Genomic DNA, 16,295 nt, shown 5'->3' with positions numbered 1-16,295 from the left:
TTCTGTAATTATAACACTAAAACCACATCTTCCATGAAAGAAACAATAACAATTCATTTTAGGTATAACTCCCTCTGCATTTCCAAGTACTGAAATTCTTCCTAATATATGATATTATATATGCATGTATAATTCCATGTACTGAATTTCTTACTAATAATATATCATATTGTGCATATGTTATATGGTATATATAACTTACCTGTTGGAGAAAAATGCCAGTAACAGAACATTTAGAAAACAACCTGATAATGCAGTATTTCTCACATAATCCCCAGACGGTGATTGTAAATATTAAACAAAAAATGTCTTTGAAAAACCTGGAGGAGAGGTTAATAGTTAAAACTATAACAGTACAGTTTTTATCTCTGTGTGTTTTTCCTGACCATGAGTGAAGGCTCATAGTTGATCTTCGAGTAAGAAGACAGTTATTTACTTACAAGAGTTATTATTACATTTAAAAATAATGATTCATGTAGCATGCTGTGTGGCTGTTCTTTTCTCAAATGATATGGCGTGGCACCATATTAGTTTTTCAGGGGCTACCACATGGAGATCTGGAGAGAATTACATAGACTCAAAGCGCTCTACAGAATTCCCCTGTGAGACTACCTGCAGCTCCAGACCTTACTTCTGGGAATGTAGTCCTTAAAACAGCTATAGCATTTATGTTTTTGTGTGCTGTATCACTTCTTGATTTTATGAATATTTTAATTAATTTAGATTTTCTATGTAAGACCATCAATGCTTAAATGTTTAATGTAAGAATTTATGAATTTTGTTAAACATCTATCTATCTATCTATCTATCTATCTATCTATCTATCTATGGATACCACAACATAACATATTCTTAGCTTCTCCAGAGTCTTTAACATAAAAGATTTTGTCAAAGAATTTTTGAGGTAGACATTACAGTATGCAATGTAGACTCTGGTTAAATACAATGATTTTTTTAAAAAGAATTTTTAGTCCTCTGCCTTCCTTCCAGAAACCAGAATAGCCATATATCCAAACACCTTTTACTGTGTTTCAAAAACAAGGGTTTCACATGTCTGGAAATGGAAATAGAGTCTTTTTATTAATGACAATAAACTTCCCTAAACCTAGAGACAAAAGAGAGCATTGAAAAACATTAAATTAGAATAAGATATCATTCACAGATAACATAGGGTATACTAACAACATTTCTATCCCTAAGAAACTATTTTGTGTTCTGTAGTTTGTATATTTTCCCCCAAAATGTAAAGTAATTCATAAAAGACTCTCTGACATAACAATAGTTATTTAGTTGCTGCTATCTTGTTGTATTCCAGATGCATAGCCATTTATCATTAATCATTATATATGTTTTTATGACCTTTAATGAAGCTCTGAAGAGCTACAAGTCTAAGACAAAATGAATGTTCCTGGTGAAGAAGACAGAGAAAATTTCAGACATTTTCATAACACCTCTAGTTCAGTGAGCCACAGTGGATTAGGTGATGACAAACTCTCACTGAGAGGAAAGATACCCTTAGTAAATTTATTAAATCAAATAGTTCTCTACAACAGAATATCTTCATAAACAACATGTATAAAAACGTGGAGTACTTTATTATTTGAGTAACCCTTCATTGAGGTACATGATCAGAAGATAGCCATATAGGTCGCCATATAATATAAACTTCTGCCATATTGTCACAAACATTGTCAAACACACTAAACATCTACAAACATTTCTACTATCCATATACTTCTTCATATAGCTATTTTTACATAACTTTTCATTACAAGAGAACATTTTATTGATATAATTGTCACTAGTGCTTATGATAAACATATCTAAAATATGATAAAAATGTTCATTCAAGGATATTCTTACTCTATGTCCTGTTTTATTTTTTTCCCAGATAGCAGGCTATTGTAGATGTAAGGAAATTGCCTCAGGCACTTGAAATTACGTGGATTTTAAGATATGACTCAGGAAATGTACTGAAAAGATCTGAGTGTGATGAATATTTGTACTATGGATCTCCCAAAGCTGATGTGAAAACCATGAACATTAACTTCAAGAAGTATTTTGTGAATGTATTCTTGATCTCCTTGTTCCTCGGGCTGTAGACACAGGGTTCAGCATGGGGGTGACCACTGTGTAAAACACAGATAGATTTTTGTCAGTGTCTATGGAGTGACTGGCTCTAGCTATATGAAAACGACAGTCCCATAGAAAATGGAGACCTTCAGTGAAGTGGGAGGCGCAGGTAGACAAAGCTTTCTGTCCAACACCAGAGCACATCTTGCTGATGGTAATAAAAATGATCATGTAAGATGTTAAGATTACTGTGAGAGCAAAAAATATATCAAAGCTGGCTATATAAATAATAATCCTCTCACGAACACATCTTACAGTGCAAGAGAGGAGCATGACTGTTGGGATGTCACAGAAAAAGCAATGGATGATATGGGATGTATAGGAGAGGCTGAGTATGCCACCAGTATAGACAGAGGCATTTAGAACACCATAGAGGTAACAGCTTAGAATCAGACCTGCACACATATTTCTTCTCATGGTGGTGGTGTAATGGAGAGGTTTTCACACTGCTGTGTGGGTGATCATAGGCCACTGAGGCCAGCAGATAATTTTCCACAATAGCAAAAGCAGTAAAACAAAACATATGCCCTTGAGAAGCCGAGCCATGACCTTAGGAGTGACAGCTGAGGAGTAGCAAAAATCCACCAGAGAGGGATTACCTAGGAAGAAGTACATGGGGGTGTGGAGACGAGAGTCCAGGAGAATCAGCAGGACCATCCCCAGGTTCCCAGCCAGCGTGACGATGTAGATGATGAGGAAGGTGACAAAGAGGGGGACCTGCAGGGCTGGGTCACTGGTCAGTCCCAGCAGGACAAATTCTGTCACCTCTGTTTTATTCTCCATCAATGTTATCAGTGAATCACGAAATGTTCTGCACCTATCAGAAAAAAAAATGTGCTTCACAAAGGGTCAAAATACGTGAACTAGAGAAGTATGCATTTCTTGAATGAAGCAATGGGTTGCACTTCAAGATTATTTAAATGAAAAAAACGGTTCTTTAAATGTAATCATGAAATTGGAACCCAATTTAGTACTCTGATTACATAAAGGGTTAACACTGTTCAACTACTCGGTTTTTAATTATCATGTGTGTAATTTAAACATTCTTCACATTGTTCCCTAAATATAAACAATTTGACAACTTGAAAAGTCTGGACAACATGATTCTATTTGTGAATTTGCTTAGCTAAAGATCAGTGAAAGTTGACGCTTCCATGTTACCCACGTTTCCCAGAAATACGTCAAAACATGTAGATTTCCATTCTCTGCTATTTCTACATAATATGTTAAGGAAAATTTTCTAATTCAACTCAAGCATATTTTTCATTAATTTATATATTCAGGCCTAAAGAAAGATCTCTTTTATTATTATGGCTTTTTCTGACTGAGTTCTGTTGAACTTCTTTTGGTAGGTAAATACATTTAAAAATAAAATTACCAAGTTATCAATCAGTGTCATTTGTCTTTCTGTTTGTAGTTTTGCAGAAATGTTTGCAGAACTTCATGGTAGCCATGGTGTTTTCTAAAACTGAAGTTTGGACAATCAGTCCACAGATTATTTGAGATTTCTATTTTGTTCTTGTTATAAGTAAAATATTGTTATCATATCTTCAGTTAAAAATATGTCACATAGATATAGCTTCCCTCTTGTATTTTCATAAATTATTTTTCTCACAAAAATTTATATGGTGTATCAGGATTAACTCCAAATGGATCAAAAACCTCGAGGTAAAGGCAGATATACTGAAAACTTTACAAGAAGGAATAGGAGACACTAGGTCTCCTTAGCACAGGTCAAAACTTTCTTAATAAGGTCCCAGAAACACAACAAATCAGAGAAAGTCTGGATAAGTGGGACCGCATTAAACTGCAGAGCTTCTATAGGGCAAAGGACATAAGTAGCAAATTAACCAGAAAGCCTACAGAGTGGGAGAAGATCTTCACCAACAATACAACAGACAAAGGCCTTATATCTAAAATATATCAAGAGCTCAAAAAATTGTATCACTCCAAAACTAATCTCCAAAGAAACAACCATCCCATTAAAAGATGGGCCAAAAACTTAAAGAGAGTCTTCTCTGAAGAAGAAATAAAAATGGCCTATACACACATGAAGAAATGCTCAACATCTCTGGCCATAAAAGAAATGCAAATCAAAACAACTCTAAGATTCCACCTTACTCCAGTTAGAATGGCCAGGATCAAGAAATCTAATAACAATAAATGCTGGTAGGGATATGGCCAGGAGGGATCACTACTACACTGTTGGTGGGAGTTCAAACTCATTCAACCACTATGGAAAGCAATGTGGCAGTTCCTCAAAAGACTAAACATAGAGCTCCCCTATGACCCAGCAATTCCACTACTTGGCATTTACCCAATCATCCAGAAACAAGGACAATGATGTTCATTGCAGCACTATTAACATAGCAAAGATATGGAACCAACCCAGATGTCCTGCAGTTGATGAGTGGATCAACAAGATGTGGTATTTATAAACAATGAATGGAATTCTATGCTAAAGACAGAAAGAATGACATTGTCCTATTTGTAAGGAAATGGAAAGACTTAAAAAAATCATATTAAGTGAAGTAAGCCAGACTCAAAGGAACATAGGCTCAATGGTTTCCCTCATTTGTCATAATCAGTAGAAACCTTGGGCTCTCCTAGCAGACATTTACAATAGAACAAAACCTAGATACATAAGGCCATATAGAATGATGCTAAGTGAAAGGACCTCCAGGATATAGAAACAAAAGCTATATAATGAGTGATTGTTGTCCTTAATGGACTATGTTATCTCTCATCTCTTTTGCTGTTCCTTGGTTATCTCATATTGTTTCAGTATTTCACCTTGTTATCTGATATATTGTATATATGCTTATTTGGTTATTTGAAATAGGATAGGGAAGGGGGGAAAACAAGAAGAGGGGCAGGGGTGGGGGTGGAAATGCGGATCATGACATGAGAAAGGGTATCAATGGTTGCGAAGTAATCCCCCTTCTATCTGGTGAATATAATGTAACCTTTCTATTAATTACAATAAAAAAGAAAAAAATGTAAAAAAAATAAAATAATTGGCAATAATATCAATAAAAATTTATATGGTGTATAGAACATACCTTCTGGAGAAAAAAAAGTCAGTCATCAAAGAAAGAGCTTTTCTTTCTCTCTCTGGAAAAAGTCAGAATGTTCCATGATTTCTCTAAGGTACTGAATGAGGAATCATTATCATGGATTAATTCCTAAATTCATTGTAAATAACTTTCTGTTTTTTGGAGGAGTTGCTTAATTCCTCCCCAGTTCAAAACTAAACTGACAGTTCAACATTTGTCACAGAATCCACAGATTGTGAGTGTAAACAACAAATAAGAGATGTTTTTGAACATCTGGAGAAGAGGGTAATTAAAACTCTACCAATATAGTTTTTTATTTTCATGACTGAAACTCACTGTTGGTCCTCAGGGAGAAGAATATATTTATGAACAATGATTATTATTGGAAAAATAGCAACCAGTAAAGCATGACATGTTGTGTCTCTCCTTTGAAATGATGGGATGTGGGTCATGCTAGTTTTTCAGAATCTAGTACACAGGGACCTGCAGAGAATCACACTGACTTGAAGAGCCCTGTAGAATTCCCCTGTGAGACTACTGCCCCAGACCTTCCTTTCAGGGGTGATCATAATTAAAACACCTGCAGGGATCATACTGGTTATTTTCATTTGATTCATGTGTTTGCATGACTTGGTGCTTCTTGATTTTAAGCACACTTGGATTATCAGTGAACACATTGCATGGTATGCAAGTGGTTACCAATGTACTAAGTGAAATATGGTGGACTCTATGGGGAACTCAAATTCCTTAGACACAGTCAAAGCCCAACAAAATAAGTGCCCCTGATGGGTACTCATTGGGGGCAGCAGGGAGCAGGGCAGGGAGCAAGGGGACAGGAGTAGAGGGAGAGAATCCAGCCAAGAATTCATAGTATATACTACAAAATTGAGAAAAGTAAGGGAAAGGATGGGTGAAGGGGAGTGGGAATGGTGAGATGGGTGACACTAATCTGGATGCATTGTGCTCATCAACAGCTCTGTTCAATAACAGCTCATTTGTACACTTACTAAAAAATGTTTGATTTAATCCATAATCTATACTGCAAGACCAAAAATGGTTGCTGCTAACTTTTAAGATTTCTATCAAGTTTATGGTCTTGTCACTGTTGCCGCTGTGACCAGAAGCAATTCTGTTTTCTCTTTGACCACTGTCTCTCCCACCCTCATGTTATGCTGCCCATAAAATGAAGAAAAAATTACTCCTAGCTATAGAATTTGCGCTTACCACAGTGTGATTAACTGGGATCATGGAGTATGTGGTCTTGAGTCTAACATAGTTGCTTAGCAATTTAATCCCATCCCCACTGTTGAAAACATTTAGATTAGTGTATTATATGGACATTACAAATTATTTAATCATTCTGCACATGAAAAGTATTTGTCTTGGCTGCATCAATTGGCTAGTATCATTAACAGTTGTTTATTTATTTACTTAGGTAATTTTGGGAAGACACCTGATTTTATGTGATGTCAGTATGAAGGAGTGTATCAGTTTAATTTTTCAAAGATTAGATGATTTTAAACTAAAATTAAAAATTGACAAATGGCATGGTTTTTGAAAGTACCATGCATTCAACCCTGTGTCAGGAAGAAATTCACTTTTCTCTGTAGTTTTACCCATATTTTATATTTTACATTATTGTTGCTGGGTTTTTTTTATATTTTAGTCATCTAGAACATCTCAAGAGATCTTAGCCCAATGTATCTTATACCTATACAGTCATCAAATTTCTGGCTAAGCAATCATTTTTCCCAGTGAAAATAGGTTAATTGCACAACTCCTGTCAGATCTCAGCTTCCTGAGCAGTGAGGATTACAGACATGAGCCACCAACCCTCAGCTATGCTGAAATAGTTCTGTAATGTACTTCATCTCTGGGACATTTGCCCAGCCTAACACAAACTGTGTGAATGTATTGGTCCATGAAGGGGTTCCAGCCAAGTGGAAAGATCCACATATAAGGCTCTGTGTAGATGAGAATGCAATCATTCTGCTAATTTTCTCACCATAAAGGGTGCAAGGGACATGCGGTACTCAGCCTCTGTGTTACCCCATTCTTGGGATGCTGCCGGGCCATCTACTAGATGTCCCATCCAGGTAAAAGGGGGATTATCAAGAGTGGGGGCTGCTTCCTGACTACTTCTGCACTGCACCTGTTTAACCCAGAATACAGAGAATATATGGAGACTGGGAAAGTAGATCTCTTTTAATGATAGATTCCTATAGGCATGGAACATGGGTAAACATCAATACAATAAACTTTTTTTTACAAACAAGCCCTAAGACGCTATATCTGTTTTCTCAGGGGGTTGTTTTCACATAGTGTTATATCCTTTTACAGAGATTCATGTTTTGCAAAGGTAAATTTGTCACTTCAGTATCTTGAAATCAATGTGTATTTATAAATATGACTCAGTACAGAGAGCAGCTAAAAGTAATGGACCCAGATGTTGGGAATCCAATAAAGCTAAAAGAGAAAAAGAAAGATTATTTTGCCTTGAACACCACCTTTGCAAATGCACTCTTGACCTCCTTGTTCCTCAGGCTGTAAACCATAGGATTCAACATGGGAATGACCATCGTATAAAACACAGATGCAATTTTGTCGGTGTCCATGGAGTGACTGGAGCCAGGCTGTAAGTACATGAAAATAAGAGTTCCATAGAAAATGGAGACTGCAGTGAGGTGGGAGGTGCAGGTGGAGAGAGCTTTCTGATGTCCTGCAGCTGAGCGCATCTTCAGGATGGTGATAAAAATGATCGTGTAGGATATTACAATTATGAGGAGAGCAAAAAACATATTGAAACTGGCTACATTAATAAGAACCAGCTCATTGATGTGCCTATCCGAGCAAGAGAGAACCATGACTGCTAGAACATCACAGAAAAAATGACGGACAATATTGGAATTACAGAAGGAGAGGCTGAGCGTATTCCCAGTATAAACACAGGCATTCAGGAGCCCACACATATAGCATCCAATGGTCAGGCAAACACAAGCCCGTGTTGTCATATGGGTGGCATAATGTAGGGGTTTAGAAATGGCTGAGTAGCGATCATAGGCCATTAAGGCCAGCAGGTAATTTTCCACATCAGCACAGGTGGCAAAAGTGAACATTTGAGTGGTACAAGCAGTGTAGGACATGAGTTTGTCTCCTCCAAGGAGCCCAGCCATGACCTTAGGAGTGACCGCTGAGGAGTAACAGAAGTCCACCAGAGACAGGTTTCCCAGGAAGAAGTACATGGGGGTGTGGAGACGAGAGTCCAGGAGAATCAGCAGGACCATCCCCAGGTTCCCGGCTAGTGTGATGATGTAGATGATGAGGAAGGTGACAAAGAGGTCACCCTGCAGAGCTGGGTCATCGGTCAGTCCTAGTAAGATGAACTGTGTCGCTTCTGTCCCATTCTCCATCAGGGCTACTTGAGAAGCTCTAGGCATTTTACAGCCATGAGAAAGAAAACAACAACAAACAGATGTTTACAAAAATGGAAAAAAGTTGTAAAATAGAATATATATATTATATTTGTGCATATGTGTGTTACTATCCACAGTAAGAAGACCAACCTGAGGACAATTATCCCATACTAAAAATCCCATGGTGGATGTTATTTCATACTAGGATCACTAAGCTTGTTTCCCAATATTTCTTTTTTTTATTTGACCAATGATTTTATTTAACTCAAAATTTGTTTCCTACAGATATAAGTATAAATATCTTTATTTTACATTTCCTATGAGCATCACTTAGGAAGACACATAAAAATTTAAAATAAGTGGTTTAATTTTTCCTGCTGAATATAAGAAAGCAGTCTCCTTGCAGCCCTCCAGTTTTTTTAAAGCATTTATGTGAATATGTAAGTCCCTTCAAATTATGTAGTATTTGTATCAACTTTATGATCCAACATTTTCTTTCTTAAGAATTTGAGATGGATTGAAGAGTTAGCTCCATGGAAGAGCACTTGCCTGGCAATTGCAAGGCCCTGAGTTTGGTCCTCAGCTCTGGGGGAAAAAGGATTTTGGAGCATCTACAGAGCTTGACACAGACAGGTCTTCGAATGGACTAGCAAATTATTACCTATTGTTTCCCAATATCTCTCATACAGTTTCCCATAGTTTCAAATCTGTTTCTCCTTTCTTTTTTTAAAATTTGACTTGTCAGCATGATGTAAAGGGGTTGCAGTTACGTAAGACAGTACATTTCTTCTCGAGCATTGTGTCCTTCTCCCATGTTTTTCTCCCACTTTCGCTGCCTTCACACACCCCAAGTTATACAGCTTATTTCCAACAGATTGTCTTGTGAGTGTCACTGTTACACTGGTTCCCCTTTGTCCTTTATCTCATTATCATGTTGTTCCATTTCCCATCCCTAATTCAAATAGACTTATATACAATACACCAGGTACAAAAATCAGATATGGTGACAACAGGGGTGAATTATAGGGGGAAAAACTAAAGAAAAATAAATAACTACATATAGAATATTAAAAAAAACAACCACATAGAAAAATCTCTTGTTTCCGTATCCTGGAGTTCATTTAGCTTAGCATCATCTTATCTGGTCATATGTACTTAGTAATTGAGCTACTGTGATCCTCTGCTAGCAAAAAATCATAGACAATTGCTAATGATTACAAATGAGGGAAACAATGGAGCCTATGCTTCTTTGGGTCTCCTTATTACAAATGCAGGATTTGTGCTCCTGAAATTTCACAACACCATTTCGTTTCCAGTGTTGTTCCTTGAAGCTTATAATTTAATTTGAATAAATCAGTCCATTGGGGTTTCTTACAGAGGTTGCTTTTGTGTAAATTTTAACTCTTTAATATATCTTAATTTTCTCTAAGTAGTTCTACAAAGGCATTGCCATTTAACAGATCAGTTTATGAGCAGAGTGACCTCTTGAGCAGTATCATCCCTTTTAACATTCTCACCCATCCCATCCCATCCCATCCCATCCCTTCCATCACTTTTTATTAAGGTCTAGGTTATGCATTGATTTTTCAACATCTTCAGCCCTCCTCCACCCACCCCTTCCCTTAATTTTTCTCAGTCCTGTGACACTTGCTGTTACAATTGTGCAATGGATAGGAGCTTACCAGTTTTCTGTTAATCAATACTCAGTCCAGGATGATCAGCTGAAATGATCAGATCAGCCATGGATCAGCATGTATTCTATTGGAGGAGCTGTCTCTCAGGTAGTGATCAGAAACTTCCCATTTCTGAAAGGCAAGAAACATAAAGTGGAAGAAAGGACATCAATGTGGATGAAGTGGTGAATCCATCATGAATTCTTCCTTTGCCTTCAGAAAAATAACATCTCCTTGTTATAAGAAATGACAAGATTATTATCACATACTTCACCAATTGTGTCTGTAACTAATGGATGTGAATTGTATATAATGTATCTCAGGGACTACCATTTAAAAATCAATGAGTGTCCATTTGTTTGTCTTTGTACGTTTTCCTGGTCTACCTTGAAGGCTCACAGCCATCCTCCATTCAGAAGGCCTGTATGTGCAACGACAATGGTTGTCATTCAAATAACAAATGATAAATGGAGCACAGCATGCAGTGCAGTGCTTCTAGATTGCATTTTAGTCCTTTTGGGATTTCAGAGGCTAAGGCTGGAGATCTGGGGAGAGAAATAAAGACACCAGTGGTGCTTTGGAGATCTCTCCTGAGAGAATGTTTGAAGTTTCTTACTCTACTTTCCCAGAGAACAATTTATCTGACTGTAGGGATAAAATTAGTGACTACTTTATATTTTATATGTACATATTACACATTTTATTAGCACTAATCATTTGTATGGGGAAAGAATTGCATTCTGATACATCTAAATATACGTATATTGTGCCTTAAACAGACTCGTGCCTTCTATTGCTTATCTCAATGTACTTTGATTAGATGCATCCCTTCCACTCTTCTTTTTCAAAACCTAATCCCAACATGCTTCATCATGTCATGGACATACACGAGCAGAAACTATTTTGACTAATTTCTCTTTCCTTCCCTCTCTCATTGTATTCTCCATCTTTCCACTAGGGTCTACATCCAGAGGGGACCTGCTTTGTAGTCTTGTCATATTCCTTTAAATTAGTGTATGCTACAAGTTCAAGGAGAGTTCACTCTCATACTTCACACAAGAATAACCAGCGATTGAATCACACTTACTTCCTCTCTCACCCTCCATTTCCCATTCCTGTTACCCCTTATTATTCAAGAGCTGTCAGTGAGTTTCCCTTTTTGGTCTTTATCTGAGAGTTCTTTTTAAAGTGATAGTTATTTTAAATGCTGAATGAAAAATGTACATTTGAATGGTATAACCATGAGATCTTTGCATGCATGTATTCATCATGATGTTTAAATCCGATTAAGTATGACTAATTACCCATACCATTATCATTTATTTATGATGAACCATTCAAAATCCTCTCCTCTGGCTACTGAAAGAGGTACTTAATTGTTATTTTTAGTTACCTCATAGTGTAATAGTACAGCAGAGGATTCTGAAAATTTGTTATCTGACTGTGTTAGTATTTATTGATATCAATTCCAGCATCCCCTTCCATCTCCTCTTTGAAGATCCTGGTACTGGCCATTTGACTCCCATCTCCTATGAATGTTTTTTTATTGTTCTGTTCATGGACCTGTCATCATTTTAATTTTTCCCCTTAGCTCTTATGCATAGCGCTGAGGGTCATGAAGTGCAGAAGTGGCTTTCATGTGTTGAAATCATTTGCCTTGGATTTATACTCAGTATTATTCATGTATCACAAAGTGGCTTTATCGCTACATATTTTAGGAACCCCTAGGTAGTTTCCTGTAATGGTTGTACTAATCTCCAATCCCCCCAACAATGTGCAAAAGTCACATTTCTTTCCTTCATATTCCTATTAGCAATAATTATTATCCATCTATTTAACATTTTTAATGGGGCAAGGTGAGTATTACACTGTATTTTTTATAGATATTTTTATTTGTATTTTATTCATTGAGTGAGATACTTTATATTTTTGATGGTTAGTGACATTTTACACATTTTAGTGCTTTCTTTACTATATGCCATGCTTTTTACATTTACTGAATTAATGTTTTATTTATTTATTTGGTACAAAGATTTGAACTCAGAACTTGAATTGTCTAGGCAGGCATCCTAGATTCTCCTACTCCATCTCCTCTGTCTCAAGCAAAGCTTGAGATAGAAGAAGCAATTTGTGACTAGTATAAAATTGAAATAACAAAGGATCAAGAACTAGGTCCAGCTAAAGGAAGGAGGGAAGGAGAAGGAAGAAAGCAAAGAAAAAAATAAAGGAGAAAGTAAGATAAAAAGGGAACACGGAATACCTAGTCTAGTCTTTCTCTACTTCCTGTTCTTGTTAGATGAGGCCTCACTGATGGAATGCTCACTTCCGGCATTGATGAAGCCTGATTTTCCTGACTGCGTCTCAGAGATCAGAGTCTTTGGAACACCCTAGCAGACACACATATAAATGTTTGAATGAGTGTTTGTATGTTTATAAATATACTCCAATTCATACATAAAATTAACTACCACTCTAAGCCACACTGGATTCCATTCTGGAAAATGTATAACCTGGGATTGTGTCTGTGTTCAGCGGAGGCTTCAGTGGAGGTGTTCTGTTTGTGGTTTTCTTCATGCCTTTATTCTATAGACACTTATTCTGATGTGGTAAAACTAAACTCTAAACTTACTGAATGTTACCAATATCTTGAATTAGTGTTTTGCCAAACTAACTTTAAGATATCTTATCCATAAGACTATACTTTCAGGGATCATTTCTATAGTATGTGATTAGAGAAATTCCACTGATTGTGTAGAGTACCGACATAGAGCTCCCCTATGACCCAGCAATTCCACTACTTGGCATTTACCCAACCATCCACAAACAAGGACATACTAAATCCACCAGCACAACCATGTTCATTGCAGCACTATTTACCACAGCAAAGATATGGAACCAACCTAGATGTCCCTCAGTTGATGAGTGGATCAACAAGTTGTGGTATTTGTACACAATGGAATTCTATGCTGCTGTCAAAAAGAATGACATCGCCCCATTTGTTAGGAAATGGAAAGACTTAGAAAAGATCATATTAAGTGAAGTAAGCCAGCCTCAAAGGAACTTAGGCTCAATGGTTTCCCTCATTTGTCATAATCAGTAGAAACCTTGGGCTCTCCTAGCAGAGATTTGCAGTAGAGCAAAACCTTGATACAAAAGGCCCTATAGTAGGACGCTAAATGAAAGGATCTCTAGGATATAGAAACAAAAGCCATATAATGAATGATTGTTGTTCTTAATGTACTATGTTATCTCTCATCTCTTTTGCTGTCCCTTGGTTATCTCATATTGTTACAGTATCTCACTTTGTTACCTGATATATCGGATATATTTGTATTTGGTTATTTGAAACTGGATGGGGAACGGGGGAAAACAAGATGGGGGGGAGGGAAATGGGGACCAAGACATGTGAAAGGGTATCAATGTATGGGAAATAATGCACCATCTATCTGGCAAATATCATGTAACCCTTCTATTAATTACAATAAAAATATATGAAAAAAGATATCTTAGCCATTATAATTCAGTTATGTATTTTTGGACTTAATATTTCTATCTCTTTTTTAGGACAAGAGATGTACAGACAAGAACATCACCTTAGGAGCTTATGGAGAAAATTGGAGAGTGAACAAAATACAGAAAGTCTGCGCTCAATTTTTAAAATTATAATTTTAATTTTGTCTCCAAAAAACAAATGCACCATGGACTTTGAAGAATGCACTCTTGACTTCTTTGTTCCTCAGGCTGTAGACCACAGGGTTGAGCATGGGAATGACCATAGTGTAAAACACCGATGCGATTTTGTCAGTGTCCATGGAGTGACTGGAGCTGGGCTGTAGGTACATGAAGATAACAGTGCCATAGAAGATGGAGACGGCGGTGAAGTGGGAGGCACAGGTGGATACAGCCTTCCAATGTCCTGCTGCCGAGCTCATCTTCAGGATGGTGATGAAAATGAACAGATAGGATATCCAGATAACTATGAGTGCAAAAAAGATATTAAAGCTTACCACATAAACAAGAAGCAGCTCATTCACTTGTCTGTCAGAGCAAGAGAGAACCATGACCGCTGGAATGTCACAGAAAAAGTGATGGAGCACGTTGTCCTTACAGAAGGAGAGGCTGAAGGCATCCCCAGTGTAGATGGAGGCATTCAGGAAGCCAATGACATAGCAGCCAGTGAGCAGCCAACTGCACACACTGGTTGTCACGATGGTGGAGTAGTGCAAGGGCTTACACACAGCCACATAGCGATCATAGGCCATTGAGGCTAACAGATAATTTTCTGCACTGGCAAAGGCAGCAAAGCAAAACATCTGAGCAGCACAAGCATGATAGGAGATGACTTTGTCTCCCATGAGAAGCCCAGCCATGACCTTAGGAGTGACCGCTGAGGAGTAACAGAAGTCCACCAGAGACAGGTTTCCCAGGAAGAAGTACATGGGGGTGTGGAGACGGGAGTCCAGGAGAATCAGCAGGACCATCCCCAGGTTCCCAGCCAGCGTGACCATGTAGATGATGAGGAAGGTGACAAAGAGGGGGATCTGCAGGGATGGATCACTGGTCAGTCCTACCAGAATGAACTCTGCCACCTCTGTCCTGTTCTCCATCAACCTTATGTGAGAATCATAAGTTGTCAATAAAAAAGAGAAACAGAGTGATGACAATACTCAATTAAATTTCTGACACATAAGTGTAATATGTGTTTCATCATTAGTCACTTTCAAGTCATTCTAAGTGCTTCAGGAAATCCTGAGCTTCAGAATCAAATCAATAGACTGCCCCTATTCAGGGCATGTTGACAAAACTGAGGGCTCCTCATACATCTTCTGCATGACGGACGTTCACTACACATTTCAAAATTGGACATAGACAATTTGGTTTAATATTTTCTTTCTTGAACTCTATATTATAATTTAGAATAAAGAATCTGTTGTGTTTAAAATTCATCATGGCTATAATGAGTGATTGTTATCCTTAATGTACTATGTTATCTCTCATCTCTTTTGCTGTCCCCTGGTTACCTCATATTGTTACAGTATCTCACTTGGTTATCTGATATATTGGCTATATTTGCATTTGGTTATTTGAAATTGGATAGGGAAGGGGGGAAAATAAGATGATGGGTGGGGGTGGGGGGGAGGGAAATGGGGACCAAGACATGAGAAAGTGTTATCAATGTATGTGAATTAATGCACCTTCTATCTGGCAAATATAATGTAACCCTTCTATTAATTACAATAAAAATATATGAAAAAACTTCATCATGTCTTACTACTGCCTAAAAGTGGCTGAGTCACACAGAACAGGATGTAAAATCCCTGATTTATAGGCTCTGTAGATTCCATTTTCTCTAAAGTTCAATGATTTTGAGGATTTTATTTTGAATCCTTTTTCTGTGTATCATCAACATTTAAAGTTCCTTGTTTGCCTCGATGTCTTTATAATAATGTCCATTCCCAATTAATATTCCCTACAATTGTTCTTCTAAATCAAGCAACTTCAGTTCAGAAGCCTGCTCCTTGAAGATACTATGTTTTCCAGTGTCAAACATTGGGGTCATTTTTGAAATATATTATGGTCAACAGGTATGTATAAGAAATTTACTTATAAATTGTGTGTATGTTCATGAGAGAAACAAATGTACATAGTATTAATATTCTTTATTGATAATAACTGGAGATTTGAAAAGCTATATGATGTCCTAAATTTATATAGATTATATGAAAAAATACCCTGCTTCACAAGTTAAAAATCACATTGGCCTGAGATGGAATACAGACAAGGAAATACTAAGCCATTTATAAATTTTTCCCTTTGAAAAAGGTGCAAAAATACTGGTTTGCACTTTCAGCTCAGTGTGTTTGTTACTTTTCCTCTGAAAAAAATACATATATAATGTTTGTTTTTGTTATTTTCTGTGTGTATTTCCAGGAAAAAAAGAATAATTTATCCTAGGAATCATGACAATAAAATTTATATCCTGGATTCATCTCAGTCTTCTTTTTAGAAATATTTTGTGT

General features: G+C 37.0%; 2 protein-coding genes and 2 pseudogenes across 2 annotated transcripts; 1 reads left to right on the top strand and 3 right to left on the bottom strand.

Moving 5' to 3' along the window:
• Positions 1-2,005: 2,005 nt before the first annotated feature.
• Positions 2,006-2,916, bottom strand: LOC150052595 (olfactory receptor 5B3-like; annotated as a pseudogene).
• Positions 2,917-7,675: 4,759 nt separating this feature from the next.
• LOC150052594 (olfactory receptor 5B3-like) lies at positions 7,676-8,608 on the bottom strand. The gene has a single exon (XM_090348725.1). The coding sequence runs from the start codon at positions 8,597-8,599 to the stop codon at positions 7,676-7,678; it is 924 nt and encodes a 307-aa protein (XP_090204851.1). The 5' UTR covers positions 8,600-8,608.
• Positions 8,609-12,966: 4,358 nt separating this feature from the next.
• On the top strand, positions 12,967-13,042 carry LOC150052593 (small nucleolar RNA U3; annotated as a pseudogene).
• A 901-nt stretch (positions 13,043-13,943) lies between these two features.
• On the bottom strand, positions 13,944-14,909 carry LOC150052592 (olfactory receptor 5B2-like). The gene has a single exon (XM_090349164.1). It carries the CDS (start codon positions 14,880-14,882, stop codon positions 13,944-13,946), a length of 939 nt encoding a protein of 312 aa, XP_090205290.1. The 5' UTR covers positions 14,883-14,909.
• Between the last annotated feature and the right edge of the window lie 1,386 nt (positions 14,910-16,295).

Source organism: Megascapheus bottae, chromosome 16 (assembly GCF_031878675.1).
Source record: "Megascapheus bottae isolate mThoBot1 chromosome 16, mThoBot2.hap1, whole genome shotgun sequence".
NCBI lineage: Eukaryota > Metazoa > Chordata > Mammalia > Rodentia > Geomyidae > Megascapheus > Megascapheus bottae.
This window is presented reverse-complemented; position numbering and strand designations above follow the sequence as displayed.